The sequence below is a fragment of the Anopheles stephensi genome, chromosome 3 (assembly GCF_013141755.1).
Source record: "Anopheles stephensi strain Indian chromosome 3, UCI_ANSTEP_V1.0, whole genome shotgun sequence".
NCBI lineage: Eukaryota > Metazoa > Arthropoda > Insecta > Diptera > Culicidae > Anopheles > Anopheles stephensi.
The window spans coordinates 67483343-67498094 of record NC_050203.1 but is presented as its reverse complement, the minus strand read 5'-3'; the positions used below and the strand labels follow the sequence as shown (position 1 = coordinate 67498094).

General features: G+C 39.2%; 1 protein-coding gene across 2 annotated transcripts; it reads left to right on the top strand.

Moving 5' to 3' along the window:
- Positions 1–9258: 9258 nt before the first annotated feature.
- On the top strand, positions 9259–11889 carry LOC118511790. Of its 2 annotated transcripts, XM_036055318.1 has the most exons (5): positions 9259–9501; positions 10002–10113; positions 11164–11315; positions 11385–11597; positions 11698–11889. In XM_036055318.1, exons 3-5 carry the CDS (start codon positions 11208–11210, stop codon positions 11740–11742), a joined length of 366 nt encoding a protein of 121 aa, XP_035911211.1. In that variant the 5' UTR covers positions 9259–9501; positions 10002–10113; positions 11164–11207; the 3' UTR covers positions 11743–11889. The 2 variants fall into 2 exon arrangements, with proteins under 2 accessions (XP_035911211.1, XP_035911210.1); XM_036055317.1 differs by lacking the exon at positions 10002–10113.
- Positions 11890–14752: the final 2863 nt, after the last annotated feature.

Sequence of the window (14752 nt, the reverse complement as noted above, 5' to 3'; positions counted from 1 at the left end):
ATTTGTTTGTTGCTTTCTGCTATCAGGGAGTTCATTGTGGAGTTTATGACATGTAGGTCGTCTGCATCTGGAGTTCCAGCGATCCATTTCCAAATTTTTCCTATCGTGTCCCATCGTTTTTGTCTTTTTACAAATGGTTTGATTTTCGCAAAAGTGTCCTTTAGCATGCTAGCTTTTATGCTGATCAAATTTTCGATAGATTCAGTAGAATTTCCATTTGGACTATCTTGTAATGTTTTCTCTATTGTTTCGTTTATATCAGTTAAATCTATTGGATGTATTGTTATTACGTATCCAATTTGAATCTTAGCTTTACCTATCGGTATTATGGCTAATGGATTGTTATTTAAATCATATATGTTTATGTCTGCGAAAATTAGTTTGATCAACAGGATCGTAAGTATTCTGTAACGATAGTTAAAACAATTTTGAAAAAGTATTAATATTTTTTCATTACTTTCTTAAGTTTACTTTATGTATTTTTCGATTGTTTGAATCGATAATATATGTTGGATGATTCTCCTTTACTTTTACTGCATTAAAACGACTTTCGCGTTTGTTATTCGTCTTTTTCTTTTCGAATGCATATTCGTTTTCTACGTAATCCTTATATTTTTCATCTTTGATTTTTTCTTCATTCTTTTTGAATATCTGTAGTATTCTTTCATTTGTTTTTTCTCTTATTCTTGATCTCTCTAGCGGATCGTTTGATATTTCTCCTACATACACATTTCGTGGTGTATCCTTTATGAATGAATGTATGCTGTGATTATACTTATAAACAGCTTGTTGTACTAATGTTATAATGCTCATCTCTGGATTGAGTTTTTTTGTGCATCTAGCGATTTCTCTAATTGTTGAATGGCAACGTTCTATTTGTCCATTCGTTTCTGAACGATTAACTGGAGTTTTAAATATTTTTGTTCCTAGGTTTAGTATTGATTGTTCGATAACGTTTGAGACAAACGTACATTCGTTGTCTATTACAATTTGAGCTGGTAAGTCCCAGTCATATAGGAGTTGTAGTAAAACTTCCTTTATATCAGCGATTGATTTCGATTTTATCGGTCGTATTTTAACGTATTTTGAAAATTTATCTATAGATGAGATAAATAAAAAGTTTGCGTTATAAGCAAATATGTCAATATGGATAATTTCTCCAGGATATGTCGGTATTGGTGTTTTTACTGGTATAAATTCTTGGGGTTTTCTCTCGTATTTTTCTGTTTTACATATCTCACAATTTTTTACAATGTTTTGAATACTTTTTCTCATTCCGGGAAAGTAGAATTTTTTTATAAATTGCAATGAGTTTTCCTTAGCATTTCTGTGAGCAAAATTATGAATATTCTTGATTTCTTCAATTTGTGTTTCTTCATCGCATAGGTCTTGTACTTGTCTTTGGGAAAATCTAGCTTTGATTGTTTTTGGATTGTAGAGAGTTTTATAAACTTCTTGGATAATTCCCATTGTTTGTTCATCTGTGTGAATTCCATTAATTACATTTGGATTGATTAATTTTTTGAATTTATCCTTGATAAAATCAGAAGTAAATGTTGGTTCAATAAAAATATGTCTTCTGAATTTTGGGAAAGGGGTAATTAATTGGTATGAAGAATTAGTTCCAATTTTAAATACTAGTTGGTTGTGGAATACATTAATTGGTGCTTCTGTTGAAGGTATATAAGAATGATCGTCTTCGTCAGCTGAGTGCTGAGTTGGCGTTAATGAGTTTAGTTGTATACGGGAAAGTGCATCTGCTACAACGTTTGATCTTCCGGGTTTGTAGAATAATTGGTAATCGTGTTCCTCCATGAAAGATTTCCATCTTTTCAGTTTTGCGTTGTTGTTCTGCGGAGATAAAGCAAATGTTAATGGTTGATGATCTGTATGAATATTAATTTTAGCTCCGTATATGAAATTTCTCAATGTTTGTAGTGCCCAAACGATGGCAAGCATTTCCTTTTCGTTGGTTGCATAATTTTCCTCTGTTTTGGAAAGAGTACGAGAAATGAAGGTTATCGGTCTATCACCGTCGTGACATTTTTGTGAAAGCACAGCTCCTAGTGCTTTTTCCGATGCGTCCGTTGTTAGTTCGAATGGCTTCTGGAAATCTGGAAAAGCTAAAACATCATTAGAAGATATTATGTCTTTAAGGGTTTGAAATGCGTTTTTTGCGGTTTGATCAAATTTAATAGGGAAATTTTTTGATTCGTGTTTGGAAATTTGGCGATGGCCATCCTCCCCTCTTAGGAGTTTTGTGATGGGTTTTGCCAGTTGTGCATAGTTTTTAATAAACCTGCGGTAGTAACCTGACATTCCTAAGAATCTTCTTAGTTCTTTAAGGTTTTGTGGTTCTGGGAATTTTTTTATGGCTTCAATCTTTTTTATATTTGGTTTAAGTCCTTCACTTGAGACTATGAATCCGAGGAATTCAACTTCTGTCTTTAGGAATTCAGATTTATCCGGTTGTATTTTGAAATTAGCGGCTCTCAGAGTTTCTAGAACAATTCTTAAATTTTGCAGATGTTCTTCAACTGTTTTGCTAAAAATGATTATGTCATCGATGTATATGTGACAAATTTTTCCGATGTGTTCCCTTAAAGTGTCGTCCATGACGCGTTGGAATATTGAAGGGGCATTTTTTAAACCAAATGGCATGCGTACGAATTCATATTTTCCGTTGTTTATTGAAAATGCAGTTTTTTCGATATCATTTTCCGACATAGGTACTTGATGAAATCCTGACGCTAAGTCAAGAGTTGTGAAATATTTATTTGAACCTAGATTGGCTAAAACAGTAGATGGATCCGGAATAGGATATTTATCGCTTATTGTTTGAGTGTTCAATTTTCTGTAGTCTACGACAAGTCTATATTTTTTTTCATTGGCAGCATCCAGTTTTTTTGGAACAATCCACACTGGTGCATTGTATGGGGATTTCGAAGGTCTGATGATTCCATCATTTAGGAGTTTTTCAATTTGCTTGTTAACTTCACCTTTAAGTGCTTGGGGATAGGGATACGTTTTACTATAAACTGGTGATTCATCTTTTGTTCTTATTGTCGCTTTTACTCGCGATGTACAAGGTAGTTTCAAATCTGGTGGTTGGAAAAGATCTTGATATTCCTGTAATAGGTCATGTAGCTTTCTTTTTTCGTTTTGGTTCAGATGATTATCACGAATGTTTATTTTATTTACTTCCTGTAGTTTGTATTGTTGTAATGGAATGACATGTGTGCCATCAATGATTAATATTTCATTGGCTGTGTCAATTACTGCTTTAATTTCCTTTAGTGAATCGTGTCCAATTATGGCATCAAACGATTTTAAATTTTCTAAATGATAAAATTTTAGCATTTTATCTGAATATGGTTTGAATAATCGTGCTTGAGAATAAGCGTCGATTTTAATATCTCCTGCTACGGATGATACGAAAAATGGTTTATCAACCTTGTGTGAAATTTTTGCATATTTTGGATGTATGTAATTTTTATTAGATCCAGTATCAATTAACATTTTGAGTGGTTCTGAAGCGTTACCATAGAATAAGAAGTAAGGCAACGCTGAGTTTATTCTAAAAAATTCAGCTCTGCTTCTTCAAAAGTTTCTCTGAAGTTATTACCTTCTTGTTTTTCAATTGTTCTGAAATATCGTTCGAATGACTGTTGCACATTGTCAACCGTTGTGTTATTCACGTTGTTGTTTACGTTTTCGAATGTTTGTGCAAGATTGGCATCTGCTATATGATTAATGTTGTTTATGTTTCTGGCGTTTGTTTGGATATTATTGACTCTAGGTCGTTTTGGTGGTCTCACATTGTTTGAATTTGGACGATTTCCGTAATTTACTTGGCGAGTTCTGATAGATTGATCAACGTCCATCGGTTCTGGTGGAGGTTGACGTTGAAATTGATTAGATTGGATTTTTTGAAAGGGCTGTTGGTGCCTTGGAATGAAATTGTTAAAATTTCGATTTCCATACATTGGAGGTTTTGGGTAATGAGGCCTAGGTGGTGTTTGGGCATGTGTGTACCTTATTGGTGTTGGTGGCGGTAAGGGAATCATATTCCTTGGTGCCGTTGGTGGAGTGTATGTTCTCGGTTTTGTTAACATTTTTCTGCATTCAATATTTTGGAAAGAGATACAATAGCTGTATGCTCCTGCAAGCGATGTTGGCTCATAATTCCTTATGAACTTGTAAACGTCTCCATCGAGTCCTCTCATAAAAGCATCAATTGCTTTTTTGTTGTACATTTCAATTAAAGCTCTGGAAGCTTCGGGGTGTGTAAACCTTTCATCGGTATTTATTTGATTTGCGATGAGGGACAGTAATCTGTTCACCTCGTCGTAATATACTTCAAGTGAGCGGTTCTTCTGTTGCACGCTCATGAGTTGGAAGTCCAATGTTTCCAAGTCACGTTTTTCGCCGTAATAGGTGATCAATGTTTTTTTGATCAGGTTCCAATTTATGCCTACGTTTGAAGCGACGAGTGAGTCATTCGCTTCACCGCGTATTTTTCTACGAATGAATTTGCAGATCATGTGGTATTTATTTTGACGTTCGATGGTATCTGTACCTTTAGTTTGATAGAGTTTCACTAAACTGTCTACATCATTTAACCAGCTATTCAGTTCGCTGGGATCCCCAGTGAATGTTGGTAGATCTTTTACCAAATCGGGAATTTTTTCAAAAGTTTCAGGATTTACACTTGTTCCATCTGGCTTTGTGAAATAAAGCGGTGGATCAGAATAATCGATAAAAGTGGGGGCAATATTGCACGCTTCGAGTGCGGCAATGCGGTTGATAATTTGATCAAGTTCGGGTCTCGACATTTTCAATGTTAGAGATTGTAATGAATTAATTAGATCCTCCAGGATTTTTTCGTTAGTTTAAACACGTTTTTAACTTCACTTGATTGAGTAAGTAATATGTAATATTAATTTGCAATCGTTTTTAATACTCGTTTTTGATTTTTTTTCACTGTTTGAAATTTTCACTTACGATTTTTTATAATTCACTGTACTTACGGTACCATACGCATCCTGTTTCGGGCGTTGGATGTACGTCTTATGTTGTCTGTATCAGCTCCTCTAGCGGGCCTTATGTTGTTTTTCGCTCCTCTAACGGGCCTTATGTTGTTTTTCGCTCCTCTAACGGGCGATGTGTTGTTTTTTTCTGGGAAACCGGCTATGATATTCTTCCTTCTCAGTGTGATGGATGGTTCCTTTTTGTCCTGCGTGAGCTGCTAACTGCACAGGTGACTCGGGATTCTTTTCACACGGCTGCACTCGGCGATCAGGAAGTCTTTTTTAGTTTAGGATTTGGTGGTAACTTTCACTCTAACGTGGTTACTTTTCACTTGCACCTTAACTTTATTTTTCACATAGCGCGGTCCCTATTCGGGCGCCAGTTAACGCACAGTGTCCGGGAGAAGTGTTTTTAAAAAAAACTTAACTTTATTTCCATCGACCGGCGGAGTTAATAACCGTTCGGATTAGCGTCTGAGTATCAACTGAACTGTTTGGATGGATGCTGGTGCGCTGGTCCGTGTTGAATTATGCTGCGTGCTGAATAATGCTGCGTTGCAAATTATGTTGTGCGCGCTGCTTTGTGGTTTGTTTGTTTATCGGTCGTGCGTGGTTTGTTTGTTTATCGATGGCGCGTTCTGCTGCGTGGCGTTTCTCGTGTTGCGCTGTCGTCTTAACTCCTTACTGCGCTGTCGTCTTAACTAATATTTTATTGCAAGGTGTGATTAATCCGAAAAGCTTTCAATTTAGCCCAGTTTAGTTAAATATTAAATTCGAATTTTTAAACGGTATTTTACAATTTACACCTTAACCATAGAATATAGTCATAGCATTATATATGCAGGTGTTTTAAGTTCCAGCTCTGAAGACGACTCTTGAAGTTCAATTACTTCACAGTCTTGGCTATAGAGGTTTACTCCATGTTTGATGCAAATCGTTGCCATACTCTTCTGCGATCATCTTCTGCTTTACCAGAGACGGCCTCGACTGGTGATTTGGGATCTCTTCTTCTTCTTATTCTTCTTCTTCTTCTCCTTCTTCTTCTTTTTTGGCCAAACAACTTCTTAGGTCTTGCCTGCCATTTCTGGCTTACTGGACTTAAAGATACCACGTAGTTGGAGAGTCAGTGTCCTCACAATGGAGAAACTGTCCAGATGAGATTTGAACCCCGGTCCTACCATTGAATTCAAACAGTCAACTTATTATCAAACTAGTTGTCTAATTTTCTGCATGTTTATTGCATTTCTTCATCCAATAAACCAATTTTAAACCAAAAAAATAACCCTACTTGAAAATTCTTTCTTCTTTATCCGGTTTTCTTCCCGACCGTATCAACCCTTCTTGCCTGCAAACAAACTCACAAGTACCGCGAAATACTCGACAAGACAAGCAAATAGCGGGCAGCTTCAAGACAATAATTAAATTAAACAACAATAAACAGAACCGAACCTCGACGCTCCGACCGTTCCACCGTGAAACCCGGTCGAAAGGATCGCACGGTACGGTTTTCTTACTCAATGTTGGTTCTCCCTCCGCAGCCTACTTGAAAACTGGAAGCCCGAAAAATGCTGCATCAAGCCGGGAGTCGTGATCGACGGAACGCCCCATCCGGAAGTACCTTTTTTGGCAAAACTTTCTCCCCTCCTTCCCACACTTCCACCGGGCTCAAAACACACCCCGGACAAGCGTAAACAAATAAGCCGTCAGTTCGACTGCATAGCGCTGAACTAATTAAGCTGTACTCTTTTTATTCCAAACAGGACAACGGCAACTAGCAATCCGGGGACCTACAGCTACCGTGTAGAAGCACGTCGGAACCGATTCTCCATTTGTGTGCAATGAGCGGTGAAAGGAAGAAGCACACCGGAAGGAAAACTTCGGCACGTTTTTGTCGTGTGAAGAAACAAACCCGCTCCCCTCAAAACTGCACCCGCTGAAGGAACGTTTTGCGCAAAATTTATTGCAGGCTTCACCGAAAAAATGTCCGGCAGAAAATGCAATAGTAAAACTGGTGGAAAATTCTTTTCAAATCGTTTCACACCCCCACCGGAAACACAGTTTTGGGTGCAGTAAAAAAAAAACAGGGGGAAAAAAGTTTACTATTTCCCAAACGCCAAACATATTGTGCGCGAAAACCGGGCTCCCATCTTTGTTGTAGTAACCTTTGCAGGGGTTTGCTTGCAACTGGACCGCCGTGCTACTTTGATTGAATATTTTCCTTTAGCTTCGAATGCGGTTTTTTTTTTGGGAGGGTGGAACTACAAAAGTTGGAGGAAAATTCTTACACTAGCCAGTGTTTGACTTGGTGGAAAATAATTATCATAGTTTTTCCTTCCTCTGTATCACATCTCGCGTTTATCGCAATTTCCACCGTCCGCAGTCGCAGACGGTCTACGGCCAAGAAGCATAAGTTTTGTGGCCCGCAGCTCTAGCGTGAAGTGAGAAAATCCCTTCAGTCAATTCTGAGCTGGCATCGTTTTTCTTGTGGAGCTTTTGGCTGTCAGAAGTCAACCGCCGGAAAATGCCACACCATGGTTGCGGTTTTTGGGTGGCCAGAAATGGAATGACCCTACCATCCGTTGCTGGTCCATAATTATCAAATCCATCACGCGCTTCTCGGAAAAAATCGTCCCCTCGGAACACCCAGCATGCCTAAATGAGATCCTTTTAAAAGGATACAAGAGCTGTGTGTTTAAGCTTGAAGTTGGTGTGACGATTTTCGGCATGCGTGGATTGGTACGATCTGGATACCGGAAATTTTCCCCTAGCATAGCCTTCTTAGACGAAGCAATATATCACCGGCGTGAAGCGCTGGATTTACGAAGCACGAGATCGAGTTCCTTCCGGGTTCTGGCTTGCTCCCGTACACCCCAACGGCAGAAAGTTAAGAGAGCAACGAGGAAAACTTCATTTTTCGGCCAGGATTAACCGCTAAGCTTGCCCCACGCTAGCAACCGTAGGTCAGTAATCGATTTGTGAAATGAAACAAATCCTTCCCATCCCTGGAAGCACAACAAAAAATGGTTCGCTTATTCGACTTTTCGCTCCCACCAAGCGGCCTGGAAAATGCCGCCGCCCCCCAAAACGCACTAATGAAAGCTTAATCTCAATGGTTTTTCCTCTTATCGGCTGCGTGCGGCGGATGAGCTACACGTTCCTGCTCGCGTTCGGTACGGCTCCGTTTGCCTCTGTTTTTGGCTTTGTTTTATTTCACCGCGCCTCTTTCTTGGTGACTTCTTATTATCTTATTTATTGCCCTCGGGGTATTAACAAAGGGAGTACGCTCCAAAAGCCGGCGAGTTTAGTGGTGGAAACGGAGTAAAAAAAAACAGGAACGAAATTACATTACACCCGACGGGCGGATAGCAAACGGATTGCCTGCCTGACTGTCAGCTCAATTTGACGAATTTTCCGAACGAATGCGTTCCTCGTTACGCTCTTTTGGAAGCCGGTGTCTGCATTCAAACTTTTTTTTTATGGTTTTTCTAATCTTTGCACACCAAGCGAGGAGTATATAACGAATTCCAATAATGCCTACATAGCTTTTTGTAATTTTCTGTTACGAGTTTCTTTTTGTATGGCGTGACGATCTGCTGGGTAATGGGTCTTATTAACATTTTATTTAGAAGAAGCAAGTGCCGAATAGTTTGTATAATAGAAAATTCAATTAAAAACCATATATCAATTAACAGTTCTCTTAAGCAATATTATCGATAAAAAATGAGAGGCAAAGGTAAAATTTGCAGAATAAATCCACAAAATATCTCTCAAAGTATACAATCATTTTTTCTCTTATGGAAATTGTCTTCTTCATGTAATTCCAGTACATGCATCCCAGTACTTGGATCCCAGTACGTCTGCAACATTGAATCTGTTCAAATCTTTCGATCGCGTTGGAGAAGCGATCGGGATGAAGATACTTAGAGTTATGCGTGGTGACCATCAGTAATGATGCACCATGATGTCTCGATTGTACAGCAGCTTAGACTTACCCGGTTCCAGTGAAAATAGTTTCGGACGACTTAGTGAATAAAGTCCTTTAAAGCTGTAACTTTAAATTCAGTCTAAATTCAGGTAGAGCTAACGGCCGAGATAATAGATTGCATAGATCAAGACCTCAAAGCGCCAGACCAGTAAGCAAGACGAGTTCTTGCAAGATGGAATGAAAATCTTCTCGTTGTAAGCTTATAACACGTGATAACTTTGGTTGGAATGTTCGAGACGGATTTAATTTTCTCTCGCACGATAAGTTTTGTCAAATCGTTTTGACAGCAAAATTCCGGAGTTATTCCAACCATACGCATCTTCATCATAGTAACCGTAGAGCATCCATAAACACGGGTGTAACATCAAATCATATTTTCGTTCAATCATTTATTTGGTGCGTGTTTTTTATAGCAAAACCTCTAAAAAAAGTAAAGAAAAGTCCTCCAAATTTGGTTGCGTTTTTGAGTTAAACCTCATTCGAACGGTATGTACAAACCTACCCTCCGTGTGTAACCGTGTTTTGGTTAACTTTAAATATCCCTCTTGGTTTTCCCGCCAGTGACAATCCATTTTGCTACCTACTCACTGGCGAATTCGATACAGTAATTTAATATTTTATTTGTTTTTCCACCTCGTTAAATAATCGTCCAAACCAACCCCGCCAAGCGCCAATGTTCGCTATATCATTCGAAAGCCGTGCTGTTTCTTTTTTCTTCCGACACATCCGTGGCTTTTCGAGGTAGTCACAAAAAATCGGGTAAATTAAACCGATACCAATATTTTGTTTTTCACTTTATAACACATTTATTTTATATTCATTGCACTGGTCCTGCTTACTCGCTAGCTGGCCGTATCGATTGTGAGCGTATAAGCAAATTTCTCCCTTTGCACTCCTTCTACAATTGCTATGGCGCTTTCGTGGTCCGGGGGTTTTGTCTGATGAAGATAGCATGTTTGAATATAAATTTAAATTTACATTTGCAGTTCGGGTGGGCGGCAAAACAATATTTTTCACCGATCGGCGCAGCGGTCCCAACAGTTGTGGGTCGTTTTTTTCGGATCAACTGGGAAGCAAACAGATTCGACTTCACTTAAAGTGAGTTTATTTGCATATCTATCATTATGATGTTGTTGTTTGATGTGGAGTAGTTTGGATGGACGGAAATGTTGTTTGCCGGAAAAGCTTTATTTACGATTCCATGTAAGTGTCATTTGGTGAGCCTTTTGTTTGCCAGCAAGTGCTAAGAAAGAACAAGAAATGCTATTTTAATCACTGTAAATTGGGGTGCAAAAATAAATTTAAATGAAAAATTAATCAATTAAACCGATAGCTTTAAAATTTCGATTTTGAAAGAACATTATCGAAACCAATTACAATAATTATTTTTAACTGCATTTTGCTCGATAACTTCGCCATCGTCCACTATTAAACTCAACAGTGGAAACTGTTCCCAATTCCTGGTTTCGTCCTCCACCATAAGGCACTCGTTAAAAATAAAAATAAAAAACAACCGAACGAATTGAAATAAATTTTGCACCACCATTTTAATTGCACTTACGCCCTCTGTACAAGCGCCAGAAACGCGAAAATAATTTAATGGAACGCTTTTCGAATGAAGTGAAAATTTGCGACAATCGTACCCTGTGCTCACCTACCTATGCCACAGCACCGGCAGCTCCCAATTTTTTGAAGATGCCCGTTCACTATTTATTTAAGCTTAACACTTGTTTCATTCCCACTGCCACAACGCCAGCACTTCCGATTCTCATTTCTATAAAATTGAACCGACCGCTAACGTAGGGAACAATGAAGGGAAACCAAATGACCGAAAGGTGATTGGCGCGCCTGTTTTACAACACTCCGGTCGCGTTATGTATTGTCCGAGGACATTCACACACACACACACACACCCTATTTTATAACAGCAAAAAAAAAAACACACACAGTTCTCTTTTATTGTTTGATTTTTTGTTTGCTGTCGCTTCTTTTTGCATGATTTGTCACGTTGTAGTTGTGGGTTGCCGGTTGCATAAATTTAAATTCAATTTAATTTCCATTTCCAACCGTCGATCGGGTAAATTAAGATAATTGCAGCTGGGTTTTTTGTTTTTGTTCACTAAAAATACTTTTCCTGTTACTTTTCAGGTTTGCAGGAGCGCTTTATAGCGCTGTAACTTTGTAACGGAAACATGGAGCACGACGTTGTGCGCAGGTACTCGGATAATCGTGTTAAAATTTCTGGATGGGCCGAAAAAATTCAACAGTACCCGTACGATTGTCCCTGGAGTACGGTAGGGGTAAGTACTTACGTGAAGTGTATGTCCCTGTTCAAAACAAAAAAAACTCACACTTGATCTTCACCGCAGCGAGCCGCCTACCGAACGTTCGGGTACACCACCAAACACTTCATTCCACGCACCAGCACCCAGGCAATGAGTGATACCGTCTGGGGCCACTTTCAGCAACGGCAGTTGGCCCAGAAACGGGCGAAGAAACCTCACTGCTCTGAGGTTAAAGTGTGCCCGTACATTACCAGCTACCAGCATGACTATTTCGATCGGTTTCCAGCGTTCCGCAAGGTGCGTTACGATTCGATTTTGTACCAGTGCTGGCCCGCATGCAAAATGCAGCTCGGAATCTCTTTCGCAAGCACAGTAATGTGTTTTCTCTAATTTTCAGTTGATGATGATAAATGCGTTGCACAGTGGGCCCGGCAAACAGTAACCCCAATCCGTTGTGATACTCTGTCTCTAAATTGAAAGATGATGATTATTTATACCCTCGTGCATGGAAACTTCCCCATATGGTGCGTAGTGCAACGCAGACCATGGTAACATTTAAATCCGAATAAAGCATGTCATTCCATTTGTGGTTACAGTTTTGGCGGTAAATGCTCAAAGAACATCTCATACCGTAGATAGATTTCCTCTTCTTTAGTTTTCGCACTTTCGTTCTTGATGCTATTGAGAAGAGAAGTAAGAGTTAAAAATTATAAAAATTATATATAACTTCATCTTGCTAAACGTTTATCGAGATAAGCTTTATAGCGTGGAAATCTTCAATACGGAATAGCTAGTTTAAAATTGTTCTTAAGGGACTTATGTCGACTAAGTCGACTCCTCCTTAATATTCATCCTGATCAAGGTAAGTACGCGAAGTTAAAGTCTAATTTTTATATATTTTTATTTACAATCAAATTCATCCAAAATCTCATGGCAAAAAGCCCCTATTCTAAGCACGTTAGGAGCTCGTTCAGCTGATCTTCACTAATGTATCATGAGTAAGACTCACCAGGCATTTACTGGGCTGTTATGTCGTGTGAATAATACCGGACGACCCAGCACTCTAAGACCTCGGCCTCAAAGCTTTTTATACCATTCACATAGGCAGAGGAGGCATTATAGGCCTAAATTGAGATTGGGCGTTCGTCAGAATGGATAGGCAGATTGGCATACGATAGCGGTATTGAGGTCTTATGCTGGAAACCAAGATCGCTACTGATAAGTACATACAGTAAGTGCTGTAGGAATTGTATCACCCTGTGTCGGTGACAGCGCGCGCGACAATTTGCAGCACTGTCAGCCAACTGTCAAGCGAAAGGCGAAGGTAAAAAGGAGAGTCGAATGATACACGCAGTAGCGAACAGACGCAATAAACCAGCTTACTACACCGAAACTTCTCACCACTTTTACAGTACGGACAATAGAATAAAACTACTTTGTTTTAAGATAAATGTTGAACAAAATAACTAAGCAGTTATTTTTGCAAAACTTAATATAAGCTGTTGGAAAAACGATTCTATCAATGGGATCAGTGAAGACATCGACTACAAATTATTTTTTGATATTATGATGGAAATATGTTCTTAACAATGTGGCAAATTAGACAAAAAATAGAAGCAATAAAATATTAACTTTGAATTAAGTTTTCTTCATAGATCTGGCCATCTTTTCAATACAGTTTTATAGCTTAAATTGAGCTACTCGGGGTTTTATTATTTTCTTTTAGTTTAGAAATCGGGTAAACTACCCGGAAAACTAAATCGTATAAATCGGCTATCTTTTGTCCACCACCGCACCTTCACCAGGTCTGTTCCAAATTATCCTATTCCTTATTGCTGTGGGCTTACACTATTTAGATTTGTGTGTGCCTATTCTTTTTGTTTCATTATTAGGAATATTTTCTCAACATCTCGCGTCAAGCCGTAATTCTAAAAATATAAATAAATATAAATAAAATCTCTCTAATGCTTTGTGGCAGTGCTTATTTGGTGTGAAATCTGATAAAATATGAAACTGTGTAAATATTAACTGTAGTCCAATAATTGTCTTGTACTTACAAAGCTTAAAGCTCTGGTCTTAATCCTTCAAAACTAAGTCACAAATTATGTTGGAAAGGATTAAATTATTTGCGCCTGAAGGCAATATTCAAGACACAAACAATATTGTGTTCATTAGCGTCAGATTACCCCGACTAGACCACGACTAGAGTGGAGATTTGAAAGATCGAATCGAAAGTAGACGAAAATAAACTAAAATTTAAAAGCCATTTTTGTACTGTACTGCTACATGATGCTCCCTGAAGGGCGCTGCTTCAGCTTCACAATCAAACCACGGGGGAAATTAATAACACGTATGTGAGAGCACCAGCGAGGTCGTTGCTAAGACGTTTGCTACGAACTAGCTATCACATGGTACGGACCCCAGCTTTGCATCAAAGTTCAGTAATGAATACCATTATCATGTCCATTTCAATAAATACAAATCTCTTTTCTTTCCCAATTTCCCAAAAGATTCTACCCTTCTGATCCGCTTATTGCAGTTCATTGCTTTAAAATATGTTAGAACCCCCACCCCACTCTCGCATCTTCCAACACTAGCAACGGCATATGCTGCGGCAACAAACCTATAGTTGAAGACGCTTACAAACGATCAATCGCACAAAGGTAACCTTCCACCGCGTGTGCGTGTGGGTTCCGGAGCATACCGAGAACACTATTTATACCACAATAAATGATACGCAAATATGTAAAGCGGACCGACCATCCTAATGTCGGGTCTTTCGTCTCCCACTCGAGGGACTTTTTAAATCCCCATCTTACTACCGCCACTCGGTTCTGCCAAAGCATTAGTTTTGTCCACGTGCCCAGGGTTTGATTTTAAGGTGGAATGGAAGGGATGGGACGGGGTTTTCAATTTGCTACCCTTCTCCGAAGTTCCGAACGTTGCGCACCTCAACCATTTTTCATTCTACCAATTGAAAGACCGTGGAAAACTTTTGGCCGCATCCATTTCATATTTTTGCGTTCAATTTATCTCCCGGTGAAGGTTGCCCGGGCCCGCACAGAGCATTTCATTCCGCCGTTACACCACCGGCCAATCGCATTCAAATGCCATGATCGACAATCTCCCTTCCACAGATGCAGCTTCTTTGGCATGCAGACGATAAACTTTCCCGTACCTTGCGATTCCGATGGGCGATGCAAAATCTGGTTGATAACACACACACAAAAAACCCAACGATCCCATCCCATTCCGCGGTATTTTTTTTTGCTGGCCACTTTGATTCAAGGATGTGCCATATTCCGGCCGAAAGTCCCGCATACATCCTTGGGAGCGTGTGTTCCGCCAAACCTTCAGCCACAACATGCACAATTGCTGACGACGGGTAGCTCCGATAGCTTGTTTGTTTTGCTAGCGACTTTTGGGACACCGATCCTTCGGTCCGGTTGGCA